General features: G+C 32.3%; 1 protein-coding gene across 2 annotated transcripts in view; it reads right to left on the minus strand.

Annotated features, from left to right (window-relative positions):
- Positions 1 to 27,035, minus strand: part of MS3_00001276 (uncharacterized protein) — a 111,464-nt gene that overhangs the window by 49,605 nt on the left and 34,824 nt on the right. Inside the window, exons 4-7 of one of the 2 annotated variants that reach the window (XM_051208740.1) lie at positions 23,906 to 24,047; positions 13,391 to 14,966; positions 6,263 to 7,007; positions 1,890 to 2,615 (exon numbers count right to left, since the gene is read on the minus strand). In XM_051208740.1, coding sequence (XP_051072558.1) covers positions 1,890 to 2,615; positions 6,263 to 7,007; positions 13,391 to 14,966; positions 23,906 to 24,047 — 3,189 coding nt within the window. Of the gene's footprint in view, positions 1 to 1,889; positions 2,616 to 6,262; positions 7,008 to 11,140; positions 12,736 to 13,390; positions 14,967 to 23,905; positions 24,048 to 27,035 lie in introns of those variants that run through there. The other variant, XM_051208741.1, reaches the window with a different exon arrangement.

Genomic DNA, 27,035 nt, shown 5'->3' on the forward strand with positions numbered 1-27,035 from the left:
AAGGATATAAAAAACAAGTTAGAAGTCCCATTCTTGAACATCTAATCGACTGTATTTATTTTACCTTTCCACAGGTTGATTTCAAGTTTATTTACATAATTCATCCGAATCTACCTAGGTTTCTTCGTATCCAACTCCTTAAAACAGCATAAGCTCTTAACCATTCATGAACTCAAGCCAGAACTATATGTACATCTTTTCGTTATCATTACCTTGTACTTTATTATTATTATCATTGCATTTCGTATTGGAAAATATCCCCCCTCTCTCCTTACTTATGTCTCATGTCTTCATCATTACTTTCATAATTGTTTCTGGAATTACATCATTTAGTTTTGCACATCCATTACATTTAATTATTGTAACAAAAACATTTTAATCAGCTTATTTTATTCACATTATAATCTATTTGCATATATACAATCTTTTATTGTTATTGTTCATATTACGTAATCTGGTATTATAATCTTTCCATTTGATTATCACGTTTACTCCCTGTTCATATGTTCGCACGGGACCATATATATATATACTGTACAGCTTGTTAATAAATTTGTCGAAAATAGATCCCCTCTCTGAATTTCGCATTTTTAATATTTTAAACGGTTTAATGATAATATGTTGCAATAACATATCGAGTAAACTGACCTCGACTCTTGAAATACACAAGGCTATTTTTACCAATGTAGTAAGATATATGGAATGTGTACTGACAGATTTCCATTAAATATTCTAAAATATCATGTAGTCTACAGGAATAAAGTTAGCAAAGATTTAAAATGGAGTCAATGTAGCTTCCCCATCCATTTGATCCCATTTCTGACCAATCAAAAACATATCTCCAGATGCACAATGGAGTGTCCAATTTCAGAGTAATAAGAGCAGTATGCATTCAATCCTACTAACAACTTGCAATTTTTATTACTACAGTAATATTATCCTATATGCCTACATCGACAAGTTAGTTCGATACTACTTCCTGAGAGATTTTTAAGAGTATCGAGTTTCCAACATCAGGTCGATACCTTGTAATATTTTAAGGTGATTAATAATAAACAGACAAAATCTAGTCTTCTGAAGTTTGTTGAAGCCGTTGCTATCAGGCGTCAAAATCCTGATTTATGTGTTCAAAAGGAGATGGTTATTAATCTTCCCTTGCCTTGGTGATAAATATTCCTTCATTGTATCTTAAAACGTTTCTTTTTTTCGTTTTTTTTAACTCTTTCTTGTATTCATTACACTATTATGTCTTTTTGTTTCGTCCGTCTTCCAGATTATTAATCTTGTTTTATTAACGGATCTTTACTCATTTTATTCCTATCACTTGTTTCTGGACCTTTGAACTCAAGTCACAATTTCCTTTTACATAAGATACATATTTACAATATTCAATCTATTCAATTTATTTACCCCCTTGCTATATTATAAGAATATGTCTTCAATATAACTTACAACCAAACCCTCTCATGTAAGTAATTTGAAATTCATTAGGTAATGATGGTTTTTAAATATCACAGATTGTAAGCAGCTGATGAGAACCAGACGAAATAAAATGAATCCATGCTATCCTAATAGAATCTTTGTTCTTGCTCATTTCAAAATGATAAAGGGAACTATGTGTATAGAGATTATAGTTTACTGAGTAATTATTCTGATGTTTAAACAACTTACTTTTTTTATTATAAATTTAATGTTTCAAGCAAAATGATTAAATAAATCGATAATGGAGTTAACCTCTGGCCAAATTCCCCTTTGTCAAATGACAATTACAAATGTAAAACATTACTACTTTTAACAAACTATTATTATTCATAAAGTGTATACAAAATAGATACTACTTAAATATTGAAAAAAGTGAATGTAGATATCAGCGGAATTAATAAACTCACCGGTCTAATACCATTCTTTAAACGTGGACTAATTTCTTTATTAGTTATAACTGGTACAGTAATCGATGGTAATGTAGTATTTACAATGGAATGATTAACAGGGAAATTATTCACTGTTGATGACAATAATAATGAGGAGGAGGAGGATAATGTTGATGATGATGGATAATCCAGATTATTAATCGGTTGAACATTACGATCTAATGATGTTGAATACATTGAAAGATTTTCAATAATTCTACCAAAATTACCCATTATTGGTGGTGATGATGATGATGAGGATAATGATGATGGTGTAGTTGATGTATAACAATTATTTGGTAATTCAGGCAATGAATTAGAAATGCTGACACGATTTAAATTCGGATAAATTTCATCAGATAATCCACGTACACGACTATTGGATAGAACTAGACCAGCAGCGGTAGCAGCTGCTGCTGCTGCAACAGCCGCTGCTTGCATAGCAGCTATTGTCGACGGATGTGTAACATCAGATAATGATGATGCTACTGATGATGTTGATGATGATGATAATGATGGATGTAAGGAACGTAATGTATCATTTGATTCATATTTACCAATTTTCAATATATTTTCATTCATATGACCACTAGTAGTATTACTATTAGTATCATATGGATTAATATTATAAGAATTTGACAAAAATGATCTACCAGAATGTTGATGATCTAAAACAGTTTCATGTAGACCTAATTTGAAACGTTGCTTTCCATGTGAATAAGAATTATAACATGAAAGAATAATTGATATATTATTTGAAAATTAATTTCTTTTTAAAACATTATTAGTAGTATAGATATACATAAATAAATAAATCATAAAAATCAAATCTTCACAATCTACAATATTTAGTGTTCAACAATATCAAACTGAAGTAGAATGAACACTATGTATATGATAGATGATCAATTTACTCTAACCTTAACCGAATGTAACACAGTTATCTCATAGGTGTTGATCACATCTCCAAACCCTAATCTTTCCGATTACTGCTTATACGCTTACTACTTCTACCACTACGGCATTTGAATCGACAACTGCATCTCTGTGCTAATGTGGTATGGCAACTCGAACTGATGTACGTACGTACGAAGTTCTACGTTGTTACTGACTGACTGACTGATCACAAACCATTCATTTACAGTTTGATTAAAACTGATAATTAACAATGTTCAGCATAATAGATTAATTTACACATTATCTTCATTGGAAGTGGATAATGCATAAACATGAACAATCATATATAACTGTTATATTTCACAGTGGGCATAACACAAATTAGTTACATTATAGTGAACGAAGATTTCGGTGGGAAAAATCAACTTTTTACTCAGTGCAATTTAATTTATTTCCATCGTAAAATATGAAAACCATACATGCTTTATGATTCTTTCCATTCTGTTGTTATTCTAATTGTTCTCTTCTCTTCAACTATTTGTTTGGTAGATATTTCACTTTTGATTGGTGCTACATACTACTTATACTTGTCAGCATAAGTAGCATACACTACAACATGATTAAAATATAACATGTTGAGTGAAAAATACATTTTTTCTACTACCAGCTAATTATTAATAATAACATTTGTCTGTTTTTCTTTTCTTAAAATAATTGAAGGATAAATTCAAGCAGATCTCTTCAAAATATACCCTTGGTATAACCTTATTGTATTTTTTGTTTAGAATAAATTTTGGAACATAGAGTACTTATATAATATGAAATGTGCAATGTAATGAATATCGGATTTGTCAGTCAGTCAGTTACAACGTATGACCAGGCACATATATGCATCGGTCCAAGTTGCCATACCTCATCAACACAACAAAATGAACACCAGATTCATAAAAGTAGTTAATTCGGAGGTGGTAATATATAAAAGAATGATTGCATATAAGGATATAGTACAGGAAGAAAGAATTAGTTCGTAGAAAGAAAGATATGAAGCGATTTTAATCTCTTCGTTTAAGGGAAGACAGAGAGTGTATACACCGACGCCACTGTGATCGATTCTGAGTCATGTCACGAAGAGTCTCCAACCATTGGTTACGACAGTCACGCGGACCCCAATCAAGTAGTTTGCATCTACCAACATGGCTCAGACTAGGAGTTAGTGACTTCAACAAATGATGACACGTTTTGGTTTGGCCGCCCCTAACATTCTTCCAAACATCTCCAAAACCGGTTAGCATTGCACGTCGTGGTAGTCGATGTTCAGGCATACGTACCACGTGGCTCAACCATCTCAGTCGATGAAGATTCATAACCTCATCGACTGATTTACCATCATTCCCTAATACCCTGTGTCTATCAAATTTGTAATCAATTATAATTTGATATGAGATCAGGAATCGATTAATATTAAACTACAATAGAAAATCTGGAAGAACTGAATGGCCGTTTCGTCCTAAGATGGGACTCCACAGAGGAGCGCATTCAATCAGAAATTCAACAACTTCCACAACCCCATACTGATAATTTGATATGTTGACTTCTCAAAGAATAAATTAGACTTTGTATTCAATTCATTTATATTTTATGAATTATGTATTCACTTGACTAAGGAGTTTATCGATAATTTCTTTCAGAATTCAGTGAGAGAAAAACGTTTGTATGAACGAAGTATAGTCTTTTCAATAATTTCTCATCAGGTTCTGCAATTATCATATCCAAATTAATAATCTGTAAGATTGGCCAGATTTAAAGCAGAGTACATCCTTTGGAAATTGTAATAAGTGAATCAAGAATTGTCGTTTGTCATATCAAATCAAATCAAATGGTTAATGTTGAAGCTGACTAAGATAAAGTGTTAACTTGAATCAGTTTATAAGTGAAATGAAATTGTGCGATAAATCATCGGAAAAAAATATGGTCAACATGGGATGAGAGAGAAATCTGGCCTATTTTATGGATTATAAATTTGAATATGATAATTGCAGAACCTGATGAGAAATTATTGAAAAGAATATTCTTCGTTCATACAATTGAGTTTTAATATAACGGGAATTTTTCAGAGAGAAAAACTTTTATTAATTTATTTGAGCACATAAATATTGGACGCTCCGTGTCCACCAACCCATTTAAAGCGCCGGACATTCGTTCTCATCTCCTCAATTTCGTAAACAACAGTAATGCCACGAGAAGGTAGTGAGTAGGACTTCCCTGTGGTTGTAAACGCGCTGCCATGTAAGAGCGTTTTGACAGAGCTGACTCTCCCCAACTTCGGCCGTTTCAAGGCATTTGGGGGCAAATGTAGAGAATTATTTAAATAATTAGACTATTTTTGCAAACTTCCAAAAAAAATACTAGTAAATCCATAATGCTTATTTGATTGTAATTCGACAATAGTAAAATTCTAATTCATTTTCGTATTGCATTTATCAATTGCAGTATTGAATATCAGTGACAAGATTCAAACGAACAATAGGAAAATGAATAATAACTTCACCCCATTGCACAAGCTAGTGGCTATGTGGGCTCAGTAGCTAAGTGGATAACGCGATTGAGTTGGAAGTAAAGGATACTGGGTTCGTGTCCGGGGTAAAAATCAACTCTGGGACGCAGGTATATCCAGCTAATGTGTCCCAAAAAGGAAGAACCGTGCGTCCCGGATTCTACTGCTAGCCACTATTTATTATTGCTTATAATAATAAAATCCGCTAACAAAATCTTATCAATACTTTTTCTATTTTTCATAGTTTAACCTTCACAGTACAGCTTTTTCTATACGTTCTGCCTTTCATTTTTTGTTCAAGTTTCAAGAACCGACTACTTTAAAAGAATAGATAGTTAGTGTTCGGAGCGTTCTCAAGAAAAAAATGTATCAGTCTTCTAATGTTCCACTTTGTGACACATACCAGATGTGAGGAACTAGTGTAATCATATAATTACACAAATCGAAGTACCTGCTACCTATAAGATGTAGGCGACTATTATTTTAATTGTTATATCAGGACATTTAAGTCTTCGTAAACAAATGTAAATAATAATCATTTTATCCAATACCTAATATATAGGTTTTCGTTATCTAACATAGATCATTTAGAAACAACCAATACAAAAGTGTTCTGTTACAAACTGCTTCTGGTGCCCAGTTGGGTTGAATATTTTATGCCTACTACATATTGCAGACTCGATTTCACAGATGACTTACGCTATCCTTTGTTTAACCATCCTACTGAATACTCCAGAATACAATGAAAAACTTGCCTCGATAAACAACCTACAAATCATGATCCACTAGAACAAACAAACACAACACACTAAGTCTCAGATTTATTAATTTGACATTATTAACACAGATTTTGATTCATAATCAGAGAAAACAGTCCATTCATCAATTATCTTATTCTTACCTTTGAAAAATTAGTTGTATTCACTGGAACACGTCGATTATTTACTTGATTTATACCTGAATTATTATTATTAATACGGTCATTGATTCCAAAACATTCATTGAAATTTGATGATACTGTATATGGATCTAATAAAGCGGAATTAGTTGAGGATGATGATGATGATTGAGATGCAGCCATAACAACAGCTACAGCTGCTGCTGCGGCTGCAAACCACGGTGTAGTAGTTGTTGATGTTGGTTCAGTCTCAGTTAATCCAGTTATATCAATAACATTACGTCCACCATTGAGAAATCCTAATGAATTTGAATCTAAACAATTATTGGCATTCTGATTATTATTATTATTTGAACTTATTAGTTGATTATTAGTTTGTTCATTTGGTAAACTCCGACTAGATTTAATATATCGTTGTTTTGGTAACCATACTTGATTATTATTATTATTGTTATTGTTATTATTATCACTAACATCAGCAGATAATTGGTTATTGAAGTCAGAATAGTCTGATATCACAGATGAACGTGGACATGATGTAGTAGTTAATGTCGATGATAATGTTGGTGATGATGATAATGAAGATGAAAGATAAGACAATGAATAGGATTCATCAGGTAAATGTCTTCCAGTTGTTAAATTTAATTGTGTAGGTCGTAAATAGGATTGATTTAAATGAGTAGTTACCGCATGAGAATCTTTTGACTGAGTTTCAACAATAACTGATGATCTATCCATTAATGGATAGCTGGCAAAAAATATGTAAAAAAACATATATTTCTTTTAATGGACTATAAAAAAGTATAGAGATAATTAAAAGCAGCCTTGAAGTTCAAACACGAAATTTAATCTGTCCATAATAAATGCCCTTGTACGGCCGAGAGTGGTGAGAGGCAGCTCTCCCTGTCCAAATGCTGTCACATGGCCACGTGCATACAACCACTGCCACGGAAGTCCGATCAACTGCCTACTCGCTATATTACTGATGTTTACGAAGATGAGAGGACGAAAAGCGAATGACCAGCGCTTTCACCGGGTTGGTGGATACAGAGGATCCACCTAGGAGAGTCGGAAAACCCTGAATCCAAACCAACGATGCATATAGGCACCAGGATCCTAGGGAAACAAATAGCGTATTAATCTACAGTTGGTCACCGGCTAACATGGGATTGAATCTCCTGACGTTGCTTCACTGCCTTGTGGATCAAACCTTTAGGTTGAAGGCTCTGGGTGTGCCCTCTTAAGAAAACCACTTGCTTCGGTCTAGGCATCCAGGCAGCATCCCATCCCTCACATTAATCGAATAATTTATGTGGTGCATATGTATTCGGTGCCCCTTTGTACCAATATGTATTTGTTCAAATAAATAAATAATACTCAAGAATAAATTCTGAAATGAGAACATCCGAAGTGTTTGCTAACATGAGAAAGAAAACTGAAAATTGTTATAATAGACTAATGTTATCACATTACATAAAAATGGGATACTTTAAATATTCTTATCGAGTTAATCACTGAAAAAGTTCAACACATATAAATCAAGCAGTCATAGTTACAATGTAAAATTGTAACATAAAAAACAATCAAAGAAAAAAACAACCCACTTGGTGTTGTTTTATTTGTATCCTTCCATTGTTATTTAGGATTGCAATTGAATCAGTCTTTTATTGGCATATGTGCATCCTGTACGGATTGCCTCGATATAGCCTTAAGTCACAAACTTTTTAAGCAAAGATGGATAGTGGCTAGCAGTGAGAATACAGAACGCGCTTTGCAGGTACATCCACCTGACGAGTTTCAAATAGGACGAAACACTCGACCTGGATTCCACTGCTAGTCATTATTCATCTTTACTTAAACAAACAATCATTTACAATGAACTTTTTATGATCTATACACCACACATATATCACATGATAAAGTAATAATATTAGCGAAACGACGAAAAAAAGAATGTGATTATATTTTCTTACAATTACATAATTATGTAACATGAAATTAATACATTTCATGTAATGAAATGTGACATTTATGATATTGCAATTTAAAAAAAAGGATACTTTTTACAGTCAAATGAAATCTTTGAAAAGTTAATTCTAGACAGATCTTTCTATACATACTTTCTATGTTACGGTATACTATTCTGTCATATACGAAAATGCACATTCTCTCTCTCTCTCTCTCTCTCTCTCTCTCTCTCTCTCTCTCTCTATCTATCTATCTATCTATCTATCTATCTATCTATCTATCTATCTATCTATCTATCTATCTATCTATCTATCTATCTATCTATCTATCTATCTATCTATCTATCTATCTATCTATCTATCTATCTATCTATCTATCTATCTATCTATCTATCTATCTATCTATCTATCTATCTATCTATCTATCTATCTATCTATCTATCTATCTATCTATCTATCTATCTATCTATCTATCTATCTATCTATCTATCTATCTATCTATCTATCTATCTATCTATCTATCTATCTATCTATCTATCTATCTATCTATCTATCTATCTATCTATCTATCTATCTATCTATCTATCTATCTATCTATCTATCTATCTATCTATCTATCTATCTATCTATCTATCTATCTATCTATCTATCTATCTATCTATCTATCTATCTATCTATCTATCTATCTATCTATCTATCTATCTATCTATCTATCTATCTATCTATCTATCTATCTATCTATCTATCTATCTATCTATCTATCTATCTATCTATCTATCTATCTATCTATCTATCTATCTATCTATCTATCTATCTATCTATCTATCTATCTATCTATCTATCTATCTATCTATCTATCTATCTATCTATCTATCTATCTATCTATCTATCTATCTATCTATCTATCTATCTATCTATCTATCTATCTATCTATCTATCTATCTATCTATCTATCTATCTATCTATCTATCTATCTATCTATCTATCTATCTATCTATCTATCTATCTATCTATCTATCTATCTATCTATCTATCTATCTATCTATCTATCTATCTATCTATCTATCTATCTATCTATCTATCTATCTATCTATCTATCTATCTATCTATCTATCTATCTATCTATCTATCTATCTATCTATCTATCTATCTATCTATCTATCTATCTATCTATCTATCTATCTATCTATCTATCTATCTATCTATCTATCTATCTATCTATCTATCTATCTATCTATCTATCTATCTATCTATCTATCTATCTATCTATCTATCTATCTATCTATCTATCTATCTATCTATCTATCTATCTATCTATCTATCTATCTATCTATCTATCTATCTATCTATCTATCTATCTATCTATCTATCTATCTATCTATCTATCTATCTATCTATCTATCTATCTATCTATCTATCTATCTATCTATCTATCTATCTATCTATCTATCTATCTATCTATCTATCTATCTATCTATCTATCTATCTATCTATCTATCTATCTATCTATCTATCTATCTATCTATCTATCTATCTATCTATCTATCTATCTATCTATCTATCTATCTATCTATCTATCTATCTATCTATCTATCTATCTATCTATCTATCTATCTATCTATCTATCTATCTATATATATATATATATATATATATATATATATATATATATATATATATATATATATATATATATATATATATATATATATATATATATATATATATATATATATATAGAAACCACATTCTTAGACAGATAGATACCTACCACTTTATCATATTCACAAAAATGATATTACGACTAATATAATAGTTAATAAATACACCACCCCAATTAATTAATTAAATGATATACTGGAAATAATTACAGAATGCATACCGATTTACAGATATAATCAAATTGTTTTAAAAGAGTATTTATTCCATAAATTTGAAATAACAGTTGAAAACTAGTTATAGTTAATAATAGGACTAGAACATCCTGTTGAACTAACTGTTATTAAGTTTATATAATAATTAAGTGTTATGTCCCGATAAGCATAATGAATGGTAACTTTTGGGATCCATACTATGCGTATATTTTTATCGTATAATTGTTAAATAACCAAACTATCCATATTCATGTCCCTCTTATCATAAGCTTTATTTTGACCTATGAACTATTATTATACGATTTACCATTCTTGAATTATGCCTTGTCTATTAATCACTACCTCCCACATTCACAGCCACTTTTGCCTAAATCTTGTATAAATGTTGTTTCCTATTTTATTGGTACGATGGGGTCTGTTTTGGTTGGTATATAAACCTAGTATGTTTGGAATAAACGATACATATTGCAGAGGCTGAGATTGTTGTTCTGGACTAAAACAGGAAGCAGAACCGATAAGTACTCTAGACTGCTCGTACGGGTTTTATGCGTCATTGATCCGATCGATAATTCACTCCTCTCTAATTGGCGGTTTCGTTACTTATACATTAGCAGGGCACCCAGGTCACTAGTTATAACACCAAGAATATAACATTTTGGAAGAGAGAGAATAAGAGTTCAAGGATTTGCAGCTCATATGTTTTTTAATGTTCAATATGTATGCAATACCAAGACATAAACAACATTCTTCCATTTAGTTAATGGGTGAGTGCTGTATATGATTGCATAGTTTTGACTGAGAATTTCAGTTCAAACTAGAAAGTTAATTATTTCATCCGACAATTTTTCAATATTCAACATGTTTAGATAAATTTAGATGCTTGAAATGAAATCACTACTGATAATTACGATTGTATATGTACCGTTCACCCAATAAATGAGGAAAAAATATTACAAAGTGCTTAATACCGTATATTTGATATTGAAGAAGGATGAATAATCTCATAGTGTTTATGAAAAAAAAACTTGATATTCATTCCTCTTCTTCAAGGAACAATTTCATCCCTATGTAAGCTAACCTGAACTGATGTACGCATGTGCCAAGTTCTACGTCTCATTTGATTGACTAATTAATTGATCAAAACAGAATTTACTTATTAAACTAAAATCAAGCTATACTCTCTTAATAATCCGAATTATCAATGAAGATTACACCGGTTGATTATTTCCTATTAGTCCACAGATATGACGTTAATTCATAGTTGAGATATTGTCATATAGATATTTAGTGGTTGAAAATATTCATCTATGTTTCGTCTTAGTGGACATTGATCAGTGAGTTAAACTGTAGTCCTGAAAGGTGTAATATTTTGTATAAAATTTAAATCCATGTCATTCAGTGTTACATTTAGAAAATTTACTACTGAGCTATTCATTCTCACGACTGGTGGACTGACTAACTTATGTAGGATTGTGATTTTTACATTGACACGGATGTATAAATAATAGCCGATATTATAATTGGATAGAATTTTATTGATCAAGTTGTTAACTTTTTCATATACAGTGTTCTATATGATAGGAAAAAGACAGTAAGTGTAGTTGATAATTAGTATGATCACCAACCCGGGATTGTTCAAACTGAAGTAGGTGTAGTAGTAAAAGAATCTGGACTTACAACCCTTATTGGTTGAAAGTCACATGGTTTAAAGAATAAACCTTTTCTCTTTTCCCATGAAATAGTGACCTGCGAAAATTCCAATTAGAAGCTCATGTCTTTATAAATCATCCAAACCTTACGACTTATGCTTACTTACTTACGCCTGTTACTCTCAATCGGACATGGGCCCCCAACCAGCATTCTCCATCCTACTCTGTCCTGGGCCTTCATTTCTTGTTTATTTTTCTCATGTCTATCTCAATTTCCCGGTGTAATGTGTACTTTGGTCTTGGAATTCCATGCGAGGGCTTGTCTTGTGATGCAGTTGGGTGCTTTCTTCAATGTGTCCTATTCAATTACAGCGCTTCTTCCTGATTTCTTCCTCCACTGGAATCTGGTTTGCTCTCTCCCACAGTACGTTGTTGCTAATAGTGTCTGGCCAACGGATCTGAAGTATTTTGCGTAGACAAGTGCTAATAAACACCTGTGTCTTCTGGATGATGGCTTCCGTAGTTCTCCAGGTTTCCACCATATACAGTAGAACTGTCTTGACATTTGTATTGAAAATTCTGACCTTGGTGTTGGTTGACAGTTGTTTTAAATTCCAGATGTTCTTCAGTTGTAAATATGCTGCCCTTGCTTTTCCGATCCGCGCCTTCACATCTGCATCAGATCCACCCTGTTCATCAATGATGCTGCCCAAATATGTAAAGGTTTTTACATCTTCCAAATCTTCTCCGTCAATTATGATTGAATTGGTGCATGCTGTGTTGTACCAGAGAATCTTGCTTTCCCCTTTGTGTGTATTGAGAGCTACTGCTGTTGGGGCTGCTACTACACTGTTCGTCTTCTTCTGCATTTGTTGTTGCGTTTGCGATAGAAGAGCCAGATCATCTGCGAAGTCTAGATCGTCCAGCTGCATTCTAGATGTCCACTGTATCCCGTACTTCCCCTCAAATGTTGACATCTTCATGATCTAGTCGATCACCAGGAGAAAGAGAAAGGGTGAGAGTAAGCAACCTTGCCTAACACCGGTCTTTACTTAGATTTTTCAGTTCAATCCATCTTACGACTTATATGGAACTATGAAATATCAATTTTAATGAATTTTGCCAATAATTCAAAAGGAAATAAGATGCATACGATACTTTTGTAAGGTATCATCAATACAAGTACTAATCAATATCTGTTACTTTATAATTACATGTAATTCAATATTAAGTGTTAAATGCTACAAGAGAAACAACCTTCAACTAATAAAGTGCGTCAATTCAATGAACAAACACATTAATTACATAACCTTGTCAAAATAAAGATCGGTCGTCATCATTAGAAAAAAATATATCACATGATCGTGATAACAGAAACTGTAATCTGGTTACATAATTTACACTTAGTATCTTTAAGAGATAATAGCACTATCTTCAGGTTATCTATAAAAAAATAATAGTAGTTGAGTTCATGAATTCAGTAGACTTATTAATAGTATCACATTAAACTATCAGTTGAAATAAAAACAACAACAAACAAATAAACAAACCAACCATTTGTATACTGCAGAAGAAAAACATTTCAAACATTTTTTTAAACCAGAATACTCAAAAATAGATAAAGCAATTCACAAAACTCACTTTCTAAATTGTAATTGTTCAAGTACAGTGGAACAATTCTCATTATTATTAATGTTTATATTATGTTCATTATCATTTGGCAAGTTAATTTGATTCGATAAATGCCTTGATTGATTAATAAATGAGAAATTATCCACTGATATGTTATGAATTTTCCCATTATCTACAAGTTTCTCATATCTACTATTAATTACACTACCATTATTATTATTATTACTTCTACAACTATTACTGATATCCAAATCATTATTAACAGAACCGATAACATTATGGATATTCTCTTCATTCAAACTTGTCAAGTCCGCGTTACGACGGTTTTGATGTTGGTGACGATGATGTACAGCTTGGTGTACAGGATGATGATATTGTTGTTGATGTCTATGACTGTAACGTTGATTTAAATGTTCATTACCATTAGAACCACTAGTAGAATTGCCATTTTCAACGTCCTCAACATTGTCATTAACATCATCAATATCATCATGATCGCAGCCTTCATCATCAACGTCATCATCATCATCATCATGTATGTGTACTGAATTAATAGGTGTTAATTTTGAAGATGTAATACTAGTATCAGAGATCGCTAAGTTAACATCTATTTCAGACGGTATTGTTTTACGTCGTTTAGTAATATTTCTTGAAGGATCAATTAAAAGATAATCACTACCATGACTAGCACCATTGGAAGTGGAAGAAGGTAAAATTGAATCCGCACGGCCAGAGAGGACGACACCATTAGCAATATTATTATTGCTACCACTCATACCAACATTATTGTTATTAAAACAATTGTTCTGAGAAATAGATGATTGTGCAGGATGATGAGGCGGCGGTGGTGGCGGAGGATAATGATGAAAAGGACGTGACTGAGAATTAAGATATTGTGGACGTGTATCTGTCTTATACTTTATATGACTTTTAATCCCTGACGATGGTGATGTAGATGAAGACGGTGATAAAGATAATAAAGATCCATTTTTCAACGAATCACCACTATTTTGTAACTCGTTATAATTATGATTACCGTGTTCAATGAAATGATTTACTGTAGATGTTGATGTTAAAGGAATACTTGATGGAACTAAAGATACGCCAGTTGTTGATATTATTGTTGTTGTTGTTATGGAGATGGCGGTCGTATTGGCGATAGTAGTGTTATTAATTGAATCCAAATGATCAAGATTAGACATCATACGTTTAAATGAAGGCCAACTAGATGATGGATAATTTGATTGACCTAATACTGATCTACAATGTTCTTCAGCAATTGACAATAAATCATGTTCATTAAGATTATTATTCTTACTGTTGCTATGATTATTATCATCATGATTAGCAGTAATATTATTATTTTTATTACCATTATTGCTGATGTTACAACTTAGATTTGTAGTACCACTACTAGTACTACTATGACTAACTGAATTACGTCGGTTAGATTCATGTTTATTTGATGAACTTGAAGATGGATTCATAGTTGTGGTTGCTTCACAATCATTAGAATTAGTTAATTGGGAAATTTCTCGAGCACAATAATATTTAATTGCATTAGGTTGTCGACCAATACGACTTCCTGTAATTAAGAAATAACACAGGAAAATCTAGTCAACATATTCAGCGTAAATAAATAGGGGAATAGATTGAAATACATTTGTAGGTGATATTCGTCACGAATTAACATCAGTTGTGGATAACCATGTGGACCGAAACCACAAAAAAACCATAACAAAAATAATATAGTGTGTTTGCTAATGACTTGCTTCAGGGGTGTAGGTGAAAATTCGTGACCAATAGAGTCTAGACATTACAATGTTGAAAGATGGTTATGCAATATCAAAAGATGGTTAAAGTTAGAAATGTAAATCGTTTGATGCGAACTCAATGATCTAAAGGTTGAATATTTGTCTCGACATTTGAAGGTCCTGGGTTAAACCGCTAGCGAAATCGTAGTGTGTACCGTTGAGGAGTTCCATACAAGAGAGAGGAACAACTACCGAATACTTCATGATATTCATTGCCTGCCTTATCTACGGTCAGTCCGTAATGTAAACCACAAAATAATCCAATGATTGATTACTCATTCAAAATCCCGTCTATGCAGTACACAAAATAAAATCGAATAATTCAATTATACACCTATTACTAAGTTGGTTCAATGTTTAACATAATTTCTATTAATAACCTTGTTGTTTACTATAACAATGGACTACAAAAAAGCCAACATGTACATTGAATAGCATACACATATATATATACATACGTACACTATAGAATGATCAAGTATCAGAATACGAAAACAACAATAAGAGTTAATAAGAACTTAAAAAGCTGTCCGATAACCCGACCGTTATTGATTGACTTAGTTAAAAGTTCCAATAACAATAATAATAACAAACTTTATTTGATTCCTTTATTAGGAACATATAAGAGTTAGAACACAAAAATAAAACAACAACACCAATACTACTTACTACTACTACTAATCATAATAATAATCAAAGAATGTAAACTAACTTAAGAATGCCAAAATGTGCGTGTAAGTAAGCATGTATACGTCAAATTTACTAAGTGTGTTTGCATTTCACAATGAATTATATATACATATACATATAAGCTATAATATACTTTGAAATTATTAACCTCAATAAAAAACAGTCATAATATTAACCAACATACACAAAAGTTTCCATATTCTAGTTTAAAAACACATAATACTCGGTCAAGGTCAGTTTTAAAATAAGTAATACACAAATGTTCCATTGAAATGAAGAAGAAGAAGAAGAAGAAGAAGAATAGAAAAAAATAAACACAATAAACGGAAAAATAAATAAATAAATAAATAAGAAAAGCAGTTCAGAATAAACACATAGAAATGTGATATTTTTCAGTCAGTCAGTAACAACGTAGAACTTCGTACGTACGTGCATCAGTTCAAGTTGCCATACCACATTAGCACAGAGATGCAGTTGTCTATTCAAATCCCGTAGTGGTAGAGGTAGTAAGAGTATAAACAGTAATCGGGAAGATTAGGGTTTGGAGATGTTATTTAAAGAGTATAATCCAGTGAAGTTTGAAATTACTACTGAAGATATTTGTTAACATCCATTTACTGAATTGGAAGAGAAGGAATTAATAACCCAAGATTATAGATAAAAGGGTAGTCTCAATAGGATACATAAATAGCAGTAGTAGTTTGATTTAGTTCATTATGAAATTGTTAACTTTGTTGATGATAAACATTAACTTGAAGATGGTAAAAGAAGAAATTCATTTACCAAAAAAGCATGAGCTAGTGGCTATCTTGACTTAGTAGCGATGGCATTTGAAGAGCAGTGAATATCAACTCTGGGATGCATGTATATCCAACCGATGAGTTCCAAATAGGACGAAACGTGCTCTTTCTTCCAACCTAATTCTATACCACTGAACATCGCACGTCGAAGTAGTCGGTCGTTGGGCATACGTAACACGTGTCCCAGCCATCTCAACTGATGAAGTTTCACTACTTCGTCAATGGATTTGCCATCCTTACCTAGTACCCGTTTCCTAACAACTGCGTTACTTACTCGATGCTAAAGGTAATATCTAGGCAATCAGCACAGGATACACATATGCCAATAAGTGACTGATTAATTGCAGTCTTACACATCAATAGGAGGATTCAAACAAACAATACAAGAGTGAATTTGAGTAGCACTATCTATTTGTGATGGCTGCTTATACCGAACTTGATAGGGCAAGCTTTTGGTTGAAATCCAAGAGTTTAAAGCACTAAGATATATTGATTTAACAAAAATAAGCAAAAGTCAAACCATGCTAGCCATTATTCAGCCTTTATTTTTGACCCTGACTAATTCCTTATCACTTGATAAGTAATTCATAAAACATTCTATATATTAATGAAAATTATGATTCTGTTAGTTGTTCAGTGATTTTTTGTATCCTGGAGCCTCAGTCAATCAGTTATACTGAGCAACTCTAGTCAATGTTGTTTGTGAGTAAACTGGAAGGGTTGGACAATACAAGACATTTACGAAGTACATGGCTTTAAACCATGATACTTGTATATGACAAACAGTGACACTAACTGGTTGATCAATAATAAGGTGTAGAGGGCTTGAAACCTGTGATTTATTGACCAGGTGTTTTAACTATTAAACCATTGATTCACATTACACTTTGTAATACTAAGAAAGTGTATAGGAAATGAAATTATTCTTTTATAGACAAAATCTAGATATTTGAAAATGTTTAGATTATAATATTGATCAGAATTAAGAATTGTAGTTCATTCAATAAAACTTTCCATTTTGAAACATCCAATAATCAGTTCAAAATTATTCAATGAACTTCGATCTCCAATAACTAGTTACTATTGAAAGATAAGTCAAGAAAAAGCTTTAGTTTATATACTATTGTCATTATTACATAAATCTCTACAATATCAGCCTCATAGTAAACAATGAGGCATTAACCTTATTATAATGGTTAACCAGTTAAAAAGGGATACAGGTAAACTAGTTTAATTTAGATATTAACAATTAGTAATTATTCCAAGTACATTTCAATAGTTCATTTATAAAGGACAACTGAAAGACGAATTCAAAGTGAGGATCGGAGTTAGACAAGGTTGTTTATTCTTTTCCTTTATCTTTTGGTGGTTGACTGGATTAGGAAGACTATCATAGCTGACGGGGAACACGGAATACAATCGACAGCTTGGATGCAACTAGACGATTCGAACTTTGCAAACGATCTAGTCTTTCTATCCGATACACACCAACAAATACAAGTCAAGACAACCAGTGTGGCAGAAGTTTCTGCATGAGTAGGCCTCAACATACACAAGGGAAAAAGCATCATCCTCAGACACAACACGAAGAACACCAACCCAATCACACTTGATGGATAAACTCTGAAACGGGTGGAAACTTTTAAATACCTAAAAATCCTGAAGCGAAACGGAAAAGAGGAAGACTAAGGGACGCATTGAGTCGAGAATTGGAAGCAACTGGGAAGGATTGTCCAGGACAGAGTTCGATAAAGTATGCTAGTGAACTCCGGAAATTTCCCTTGAAAGTAAGTCACTAATGTTCACATGATAATTAACAGTAGGATGACTTATAGAGATTACTGAATTTTGTTGAGATCATAAAAAGACTTTCCGAATCCCCATTGTTAAGGATTCCCATACTAGGACGAAACAGCTATTCAATGATCACAGGTTTTCAATTGTTGTCCGGCTAGGTCAGTTCGCGATATCAAAAACCAAATAAATAAGTTAGAAGACAAATGCATATAACAACCGAAATGAGAGCCTTAGATAGTGTTTGTATAGGTGATTTCATATGAATAGTAATTGCACTGTGACACTTTGTTCGGCTTCATTACATACCAATAAATTAGGTTGTACCAACACACACATTATGAAATAAAGCAAGATTTCTATGGTGATTTGTCAATTAATATAACACATCGGTAGGTTATAAGTACTGTCTGACATCCATAATATAACGCAAAATTATTATCCTGGTGGACGACATATGGTTTTCCAAGAGGAGTAACAGACGTAAGTAAGTAAGTAAGTAAGCATGATAACGATAGATAATGCAATATGATTTAAGATACAGATATCTCAGAACGGAGAGAGAGGGAGGAAGAAACAGTATAAAAATCTACATTATATATAAAGTTATCTATTGTTTAATTTACTAAGGACCAAGCGTAATAATGTTATTTAACAATGACTAACCAGTAAATGTAATGATGCAGTACTATAATGTGTTAAAACCATAATGTTTAAAACATTTAGTATTGTGTATCCATACCTGAACAAAGAGACCAATATGTATTGAGAAGAAAATGCACGCACATATACATGTCTATAGTAAGCTAAACTTTTGGAACAACTAGAGCACTTTGAGTTTAGTAACATTCTTCTTTAAAAGTAAATTTCTCAAGAAAAACTGTTATAATATATCTACTGAAAACATACTTGTCTCGATCTGTTATTATATGAAACTAAGGATATGTAATTATTGTATTCAACTTTTAGAGACTAAGTGTCGGTTTCGAATGCCACTCCATCTATTACAAACTTACATGTATCTGCCAAAGCAGTTACATTAGTAGAACAGAAAGGAGAGCGTACGTCAGATTCAAAGAACATATTCCGAAGAGTTTAGGATCAAAAGTACTAAAAGCATTCAGCATTCAGCCATCGCAAGAAATCTCCTTGACACAGGACACGAAGTCGATAAACTGAAGTCCTTCAAGGTAACTAACAAACAATCAAACTCAAACCTTTTGAAATTTGCCGAAGCGATAGCAATCAAACGCCTAAAACTAGATCTATGTATATAAAAAGAAAAAGTAATAAATCTTTCTTTGCCAGCCCCCAAATGCCCTGATATGGCCGAGAGTAGGGAGAGTCCACTCTCCCTCTCCAAATGCTCTCACATGGCTACGCGTATATAGCCTCTGCCAGGGAAGTCCTACTCACTGCCTTCTCACGGCATCACTGTTGTTTACGAAATTGAGAATACGAAAACGAATGTCCGGTGCTTTAACCGGTTCGGTGGACATGGAGAGTTCACCTAGGGGAGTTGGAAAACCCTCATTCCAAACCAATGGTGCACATGGACACCAGTATCCCGAGGGAACAAATGACATATGAACCAATCGTTGGTCACTGGCTATCATGGGAATGCATCTCCTTACGTTGCTCCACTGCCTTGTGGATCAGACCTTCATATCAAAGGCTCCGGGTGTGGCCCACTAAGAAAACCACCTGCTTCGGTTTAAGCACCCGGTCAGTATCACAGCCCTCAAATAAATCGAATGAGATTTGTGTGGTGTATATGTATTTGGTGCCTCCTTGTACCAATATCTATGTGTTAAAATAAAAATAAATAAATAAGCTTTCTTTGCCATGGTAACATTATCCCCCCCTTATTTATTTATTACGTCACTCACTAGTCCAACTCTTTCTGAATTTTTAAAATTACATCATTCATAAATGACTGATTTCAATTCATATCCTTCTTTACTACCATTAATCTATTTTCAGTTACTTCATTACATAATCATCTGGGTTTCTAATTCCATGAGTTCTAATCACTATTTCAATGTTCTGGAACCTTCCCTCGCAAACTTTATTTATTTGAAACAACATTTTATGACCTCATTAACTCTATCGGAATCTTTGCTACATCATGATACATATAGGCATCCATAACCACACTCTTATGCATAAGTATGTTAATATATGTAATAACTGTGATTTTCAAATATTTAGGTTGTAAACAGCTGATGAGCACCTAACGAAATAAAATGAATGCAATTATTATTCTGCACCAATCTTTGTTCTTGTTCTCCATCTATTACAGTTTGAACAACAAAGTACCATCCACTAGCCTTCATACTTGAAAGGTAACTGAAAGCTAGTGATACAAAACTAAAACTATCTAGCTCTTAACACACACACACACACACAAAAAAAACGGAAATTCATCAGATTCAATACATAATAAACTGTTCCATTGTCCTATATTATTTTAAAATTTCATATTAAAGCAAAATATGTTTTTACTACTTTTTTTTCTAGTTTTCAATGGTTCTTCAAACAAATAAACAAACAAACAAAAAAAGGAGACAGAAAAGAATGAAAAAAAAAGAAATGAAACTACAGACATACTACTACAATTCGATCAATGACACTTCTATACATATTGAGAAATGATAAAAGACTACACACATAGTTTATCCCAATATACATTCCTACATATATACCCCATCTAATAGTTAGTCGATCAAGCCAACTTTATTTGTGTTTATTCCCACATGTTTGTATAACATGGTTTAAATTGTTGACGGAATATGTTTGTTTTTTTTTTAGTTTTTTTAAGACAATATAATAATTAATGAATGATACAACTAGTAGAATAAAAGAGAAGAAGAAGAAGAAGAAAGGAGAGAATAAACTATCCGACATTAAAATGTCTACACTTCGAATCTATGTACCTATAGCTACATACAATAACCTTATTTTTCCTCTATTCTATATAAGAAAAAAAAAGTATATGGATATATATGTAACAAATAAGAGTTCTCATTTTATACTGATACAGTAAAAACATTCAGTGTAACAAAATGTATTTGAAAAATGTTATCTTCTATATGATTTAGTTGTGTTTAAACAGAATATTGTGTGCATTTCTTTCTTTCTTTTTTTAGAAAAGTTTATTTGGAAAAGGCTGATATTACAGTCTATAAACTGTAAAACTGAAACAGTTAACAAATATGACTTAGCAACTAGAAATTTAGTTAGAGTGTAATCTTTAGAAGGGTAAATTAGTTTATTTAGATTTGAGGCATCAGTATTCAATGATGATTGGTTATATATATACAGCTGACGAACAACGGTAGCCAACTAGGATGAAATCTTTTTATTGATTATATTGAATAAGCTTGCGTGCATTAACAGTAGTAGTTTATAATGACAGCTGATGAAACAGACTAGAAATTTAAATATGAGGAGTGGACTAGAATCTATAGTCTGTTAATCAAGTAACAGAACCAGGAAAAAAACGATGTCTATCGTTTTCAGTAATTTTGCGTTCTCTTAGTTTCGTGTTTGATTGGAAGTAAGAAGTAATGATGGTATCCAGAATGATAACAAAAAAAATTTCAGTGAGGAAAACAACCGACTGAGTTACAATACTTTCCAGTATTTAACTTAGTCGTTGGAGGTAGTGTCAATAATTCCTCACGGAATTAGTACTTTTACAAAAACAAAAGTCATATATATACGATTGTACAGCTTGATAATAAATTCGTTGAAAAGAGATCCCTTCGCTGAACTTCGTGTTTTAATTTTAATGTTTAAATGGGAATTATCTGTCAATAAGCTGTACCTTTAATATTGAGGGAAATGATATTCCCTGCCAGATCGGATTCCGTTTCACTCAGCTCCACAGTTAGACGTTACTAATGAGCAATTCAAGCCGCGACTGATCTCCTGCAGGACTTAGATGTATTTGAAATTTGTTACATGTACACCTGACTGACGAGTGTCAAATAGTTAGAAACCTAGGTACAAGGTTTTCTGTTGATTACCTCCAATCACTACCTTAACATCTCAAAATAGTGCACGTGATTTCCAGTCATGTAGTCTAATGGAACATTGCAATTCGATAGATAGAATTCAATCTGTATTAAGGACTTGAAATAAATAACATTGACTACTACTCAGTGATCAATCTGTTGGAGTGATCCAGAAAACTGCTTGCAAATGACAAGCAATCATCAGGAAACACTAAGATGCGCTTCATCCAATCAGCGTTCACTTGAAGTTTTAGCCAAAAATATCTAGGAAGTAAAACGCCACATACAGAGGTTCTGATTGGTTGATTGCTACACTGCTACTATGTTTAGTAGCATTCCGGAATCTTCGAGCAACCCAAGAACATTTAAAATACTGTAAAAACTCTGTATTTTCTGTATTGAAATGAACCTTGGAGTAAAGTGCTTCTCGCATGTTTTGCGTCTTCTCTCTCGTTGTTTAGGTCGCTGTATAGTTCTAGCTTGAGGGTTACAGAATAGCTTAAGAAACGAATATACCGTTCAATCCGCAAGACTTATCACAATCAATTGTAATCTTTTCAATATTCCAAAATCCCCATTATCGATTATGAAGAAGAGTAGAATATTATTTTGTAAGAAAATTTTGAAGGATTACCATAAGGTAACATAATCAATACAATGTTACATCGTTCCTACAAGTTTATACAATAAAGTTAACATGTAAATTGATTACCAAGTGCAAGTTAATTTTATCAATTAATAGTCATATCATTTGTCAATCAGTCAGTGACAACGTAGAACTTCGTACATACGTATATATGACAGATATATCATATCTGTCATATCATTTGTGAAAGGTCTAGAAATACTAATCAGCTGCGTATACTTGACTATATATGGAGGAAATACGAACTATTTAGCTAAAATTTCATTACATAAGCAATTGTTTAATTACTAAAACTAGAAAAAATAATCATAGAAACAATATACTATCAAATTTAATTTCTCATAGTTTCAGTTATCTTATTTTTGATTGGAATTTGATCAGAGTTTTGATTGATATATATGCATCCTGTGTGGATTGCCTCAATATATCCATTATTATACGTGTTTGTATAGAACAAATAAAGAGTAGCTAGCAGTTGATGAGACCCAAGTAAGACGAAATGCACACTTTGAATTCCACTACTTACCACATTCCATCTATTCTACATATATTATAAGATGTTAAAAAGTAGGTAAGAGAAAATATATTGTTCATAATCTGTTCTAAGTCTACGAATAATTAATTCAATTATTGATTTCAAATAAATGGTCATTCATACGTAATTTTCACATTTTTTTTCATTCGGTACAACAGCATGATATATATATATATATATATATATATATATATATATATATATATAAAGTGAAATAACAACTAACCAGTTTTAGACATGCCAACTGCTAGACAACGTTGAAATCGACAACTTTTACACATATTTCGATTAGCTGGTGTAATTGGACAATCATTATTGCCAAGACATTCTAAACGAACATTGGATAAGACAGTTCGTCGAAAGAAACCCTAAAAATAAGAAAAAAATGTATTAGAAAAGTGGAAATGAAAATGTAATGAAACAAACTTAGTGAAGTTTATGATTCTTGTGCAAAAACAAGTATTAGACAACATCACTATTAAGTAAGTAGAAATCTATATCAAATTGTTCATTTATGCAGAGGATTATAAAAAAGGAAATGAGAATTGAATTCAAGTATGTAAACCATTGAATTATAAATCACTAGTCTTAAACTTAAGCATTCGCCACGAAACTTGAAGGTTCTAGGTTCTATCCTCGATAAGGTTGTGAATTTGGATCGTTGATGAGTTTCATGCTAAGATGAAACAGCTATCAAGTGCTTTTTGATTCTCAATGATTGTATTACTATTGACAAAAAAATGTATGTCATAGAGAAATTCTGAACTGATATCGAATTGTGTGACAGTTAAAAAAAAACTTTACTGTTAAACAGAAACGATGGCTCAGTTGTTAATGTGTCTGACCTTCAGCCATTATCTCAGGTTCGAACCCTAATCCACCAACTTGTGTTGGACTGAGAGATTTGAAATCACGATGTATTTTGTTCGATGATTAGAGGTAAATCATAAAATTATTAATCGTTAGAATTCGTCTAATGGTAGTAGTAGATATTCCACAGCATAATATTTCTCACAATTAGTTATATTCGTCTTCTCATTCATATCTTATATTTTTCTAAAAAGCTCAACTACACTTATCAATAATGAACATGACGGCAGGTAAGAGCATATACTAAAGCTATTAGTCTCCAGGTAACTTACTATAAATATTTTAAAAAGAAAAACATCTAAAACAATGATACATATATGGAGTTTAAAAAATTATGTAAAGCAATATCATAAGGCAAAATACAATTTGGTTATATTTGACTTGATGTTTATCGTCTTAAAAATAATTTACTAAGCATGATACTTCAATGAAAGATTTTTACTAATGTCTACATGAACAAAAACAACTACTATTGCTACTATGAATGCTTTCTAAATAGTAACAAATGCGCTAACACAACAACATCAATACCCATGACGCTGACTGACGTTGGAATTGTGGATCACTAGATTCCAAACAAACAGTTTGAAGTTTAGACAGTTACCTTGAAACATGAAAGTGCTGAGGTCTACATTTGCTGGGATTGTGAGTGTCCACTATTAAAGAGTACTGAACTAGAGCAAATATAAACAAGCTGAGAATTGAAAGAAAGCTAAACAAGAGAGATGAAAGTATGACTTAAAATTGACAAGTATTAAAGTAGGAGAAGGAATATAAAGAATGGATGAATCTCAGCGACTGTAACAAACCATGAGTTATGTTATGACATAATCGATTACAGTTATCCCATAGATTCGAACCAATTGATCTGAACCTTCTGTAATCTTTTCACACCAAAATTCAATAACATTCACGGAATGAGACTATGTCTTGATTTACTCATTCCTAGACTTTTTAACAACCTATTCAACATTACAATACCATGAATTATATATAGGCGTAAATAATAGTTAGACATGTGTACTACCTTGAAGTGGTGGTCGGGTTAGCCTATCGTAATGAACCAATCGAGCTATACTGGACAGGTTGGCTGAAGAGCGGTAAAATTAAAAGCAGCAAACCCAAAGTCTGAGGGCGAAGTCGTACTGCTGACTGTACAGGGTTGTGATGGCAGTAAGGTGTTTCCTTCAGACAACCAGCTTAACAGCGATGCTGCCTTCCCACAAAGAGGGGTGAGGTTAGAAAGGGTCCACCCTAAAAGTGCATACCTCGCCTTATCCCAAGGATATCCGTCTCCGGAGGTAAGGTCTCAACAAGTACGGACCTAACACGAAAATTACTCACAGAAAGGTCGCGTGTGACCAACCTCAAGCAGTTGTCTCTTGGGCACTGAGCTCACGCTCTCAGGTCACTATAACCACCTTTAATCCAATTCCGTTTTCAGGTACTTCCAAAAGAACCCTTCCATGGTGTTGGCAACCGGGAAGTGATAACCGCCCTCATACCTCTAACAGCACTCAAGACCACTAACTGACAATTTATCTAATATTTGAATTCATGAGTCAACTGAAGCTAGATCACCAATGAAAACCTGGAAGCCGTTTCGTCCTAGTATAGAATTCCTCGGCAGTGGGCATCCACAATCGACTCATGAATTTAACAATTAAATGACTACAAACTCTACAAACTCCCTTTGTGATAGAATTGATTTGTTTGTTTTTCATTTCGAAAGTTGAAATATTCTTTACTAAGTAACAAAACCAATGATGCAAAACGTAAATAGACAAAATAATTCTATTTAATCGTGCGTAAATTAAATAACCAAATCGATTAATTATTTCATAATGATTAAAATAAAAAAAATAATTATATAAGTGAGATAAGAAAAGAAAAAAGTGAACATTTTCTACTTAGGGATTATTGATGAAATTTTGTCAAGTTTGTGAATGTTCCGAGAACGATTAATGATATGTATCCGTTTCACTTCATGACCACACTATACTACACTACACTACACTAAGAACAATTTCATTAAGTTTGGACACATTGATTAACTTAATTCTATGGTTGAAAATTTGAGAGAAAATTCATATATTAAAGTATATCACACAAATATAAGCTACAAATTATAGTAACTAGGTAACACGGATTCGAACCCTACAATTACGATGGTCTAAAAAATCATTATAAAATATATCTTCATAGAGTGATTATCAATGAAAATTAGGCGAAAAGATTTCCTTTTTAAACATCTATAATAATCTAACATTAAGAACAAAGTTCAACGTGGTATAGAATCATTTAGATCTGTGAACATATACAATAATTCGATCAAGAGGAATCAATCACCATGGAGGATTAAACAACATAACATTGTTTATTATAATTAAATTATGAATTAGTATAAATCCATCAGTTGTTTGGCTTGTGAATTAATTGATATAATTAGAAAAAATCTTCTACTATATAAAAGAAAATACAAGTAC

The sequence above is a fragment of the Schistosoma haematobium genome, chromosome ZW (genome assembly GCF_000699445.3).
Source record: "Schistosoma haematobium chromosome ZW, whole genome shotgun sequence".
In the NCBI taxonomy this organism is placed as follows: Eukaryota; Metazoa; Platyhelminthes; class Trematoda; order Strigeidida; family Schistosomatidae; genus Schistosoma; species Schistosoma haematobium.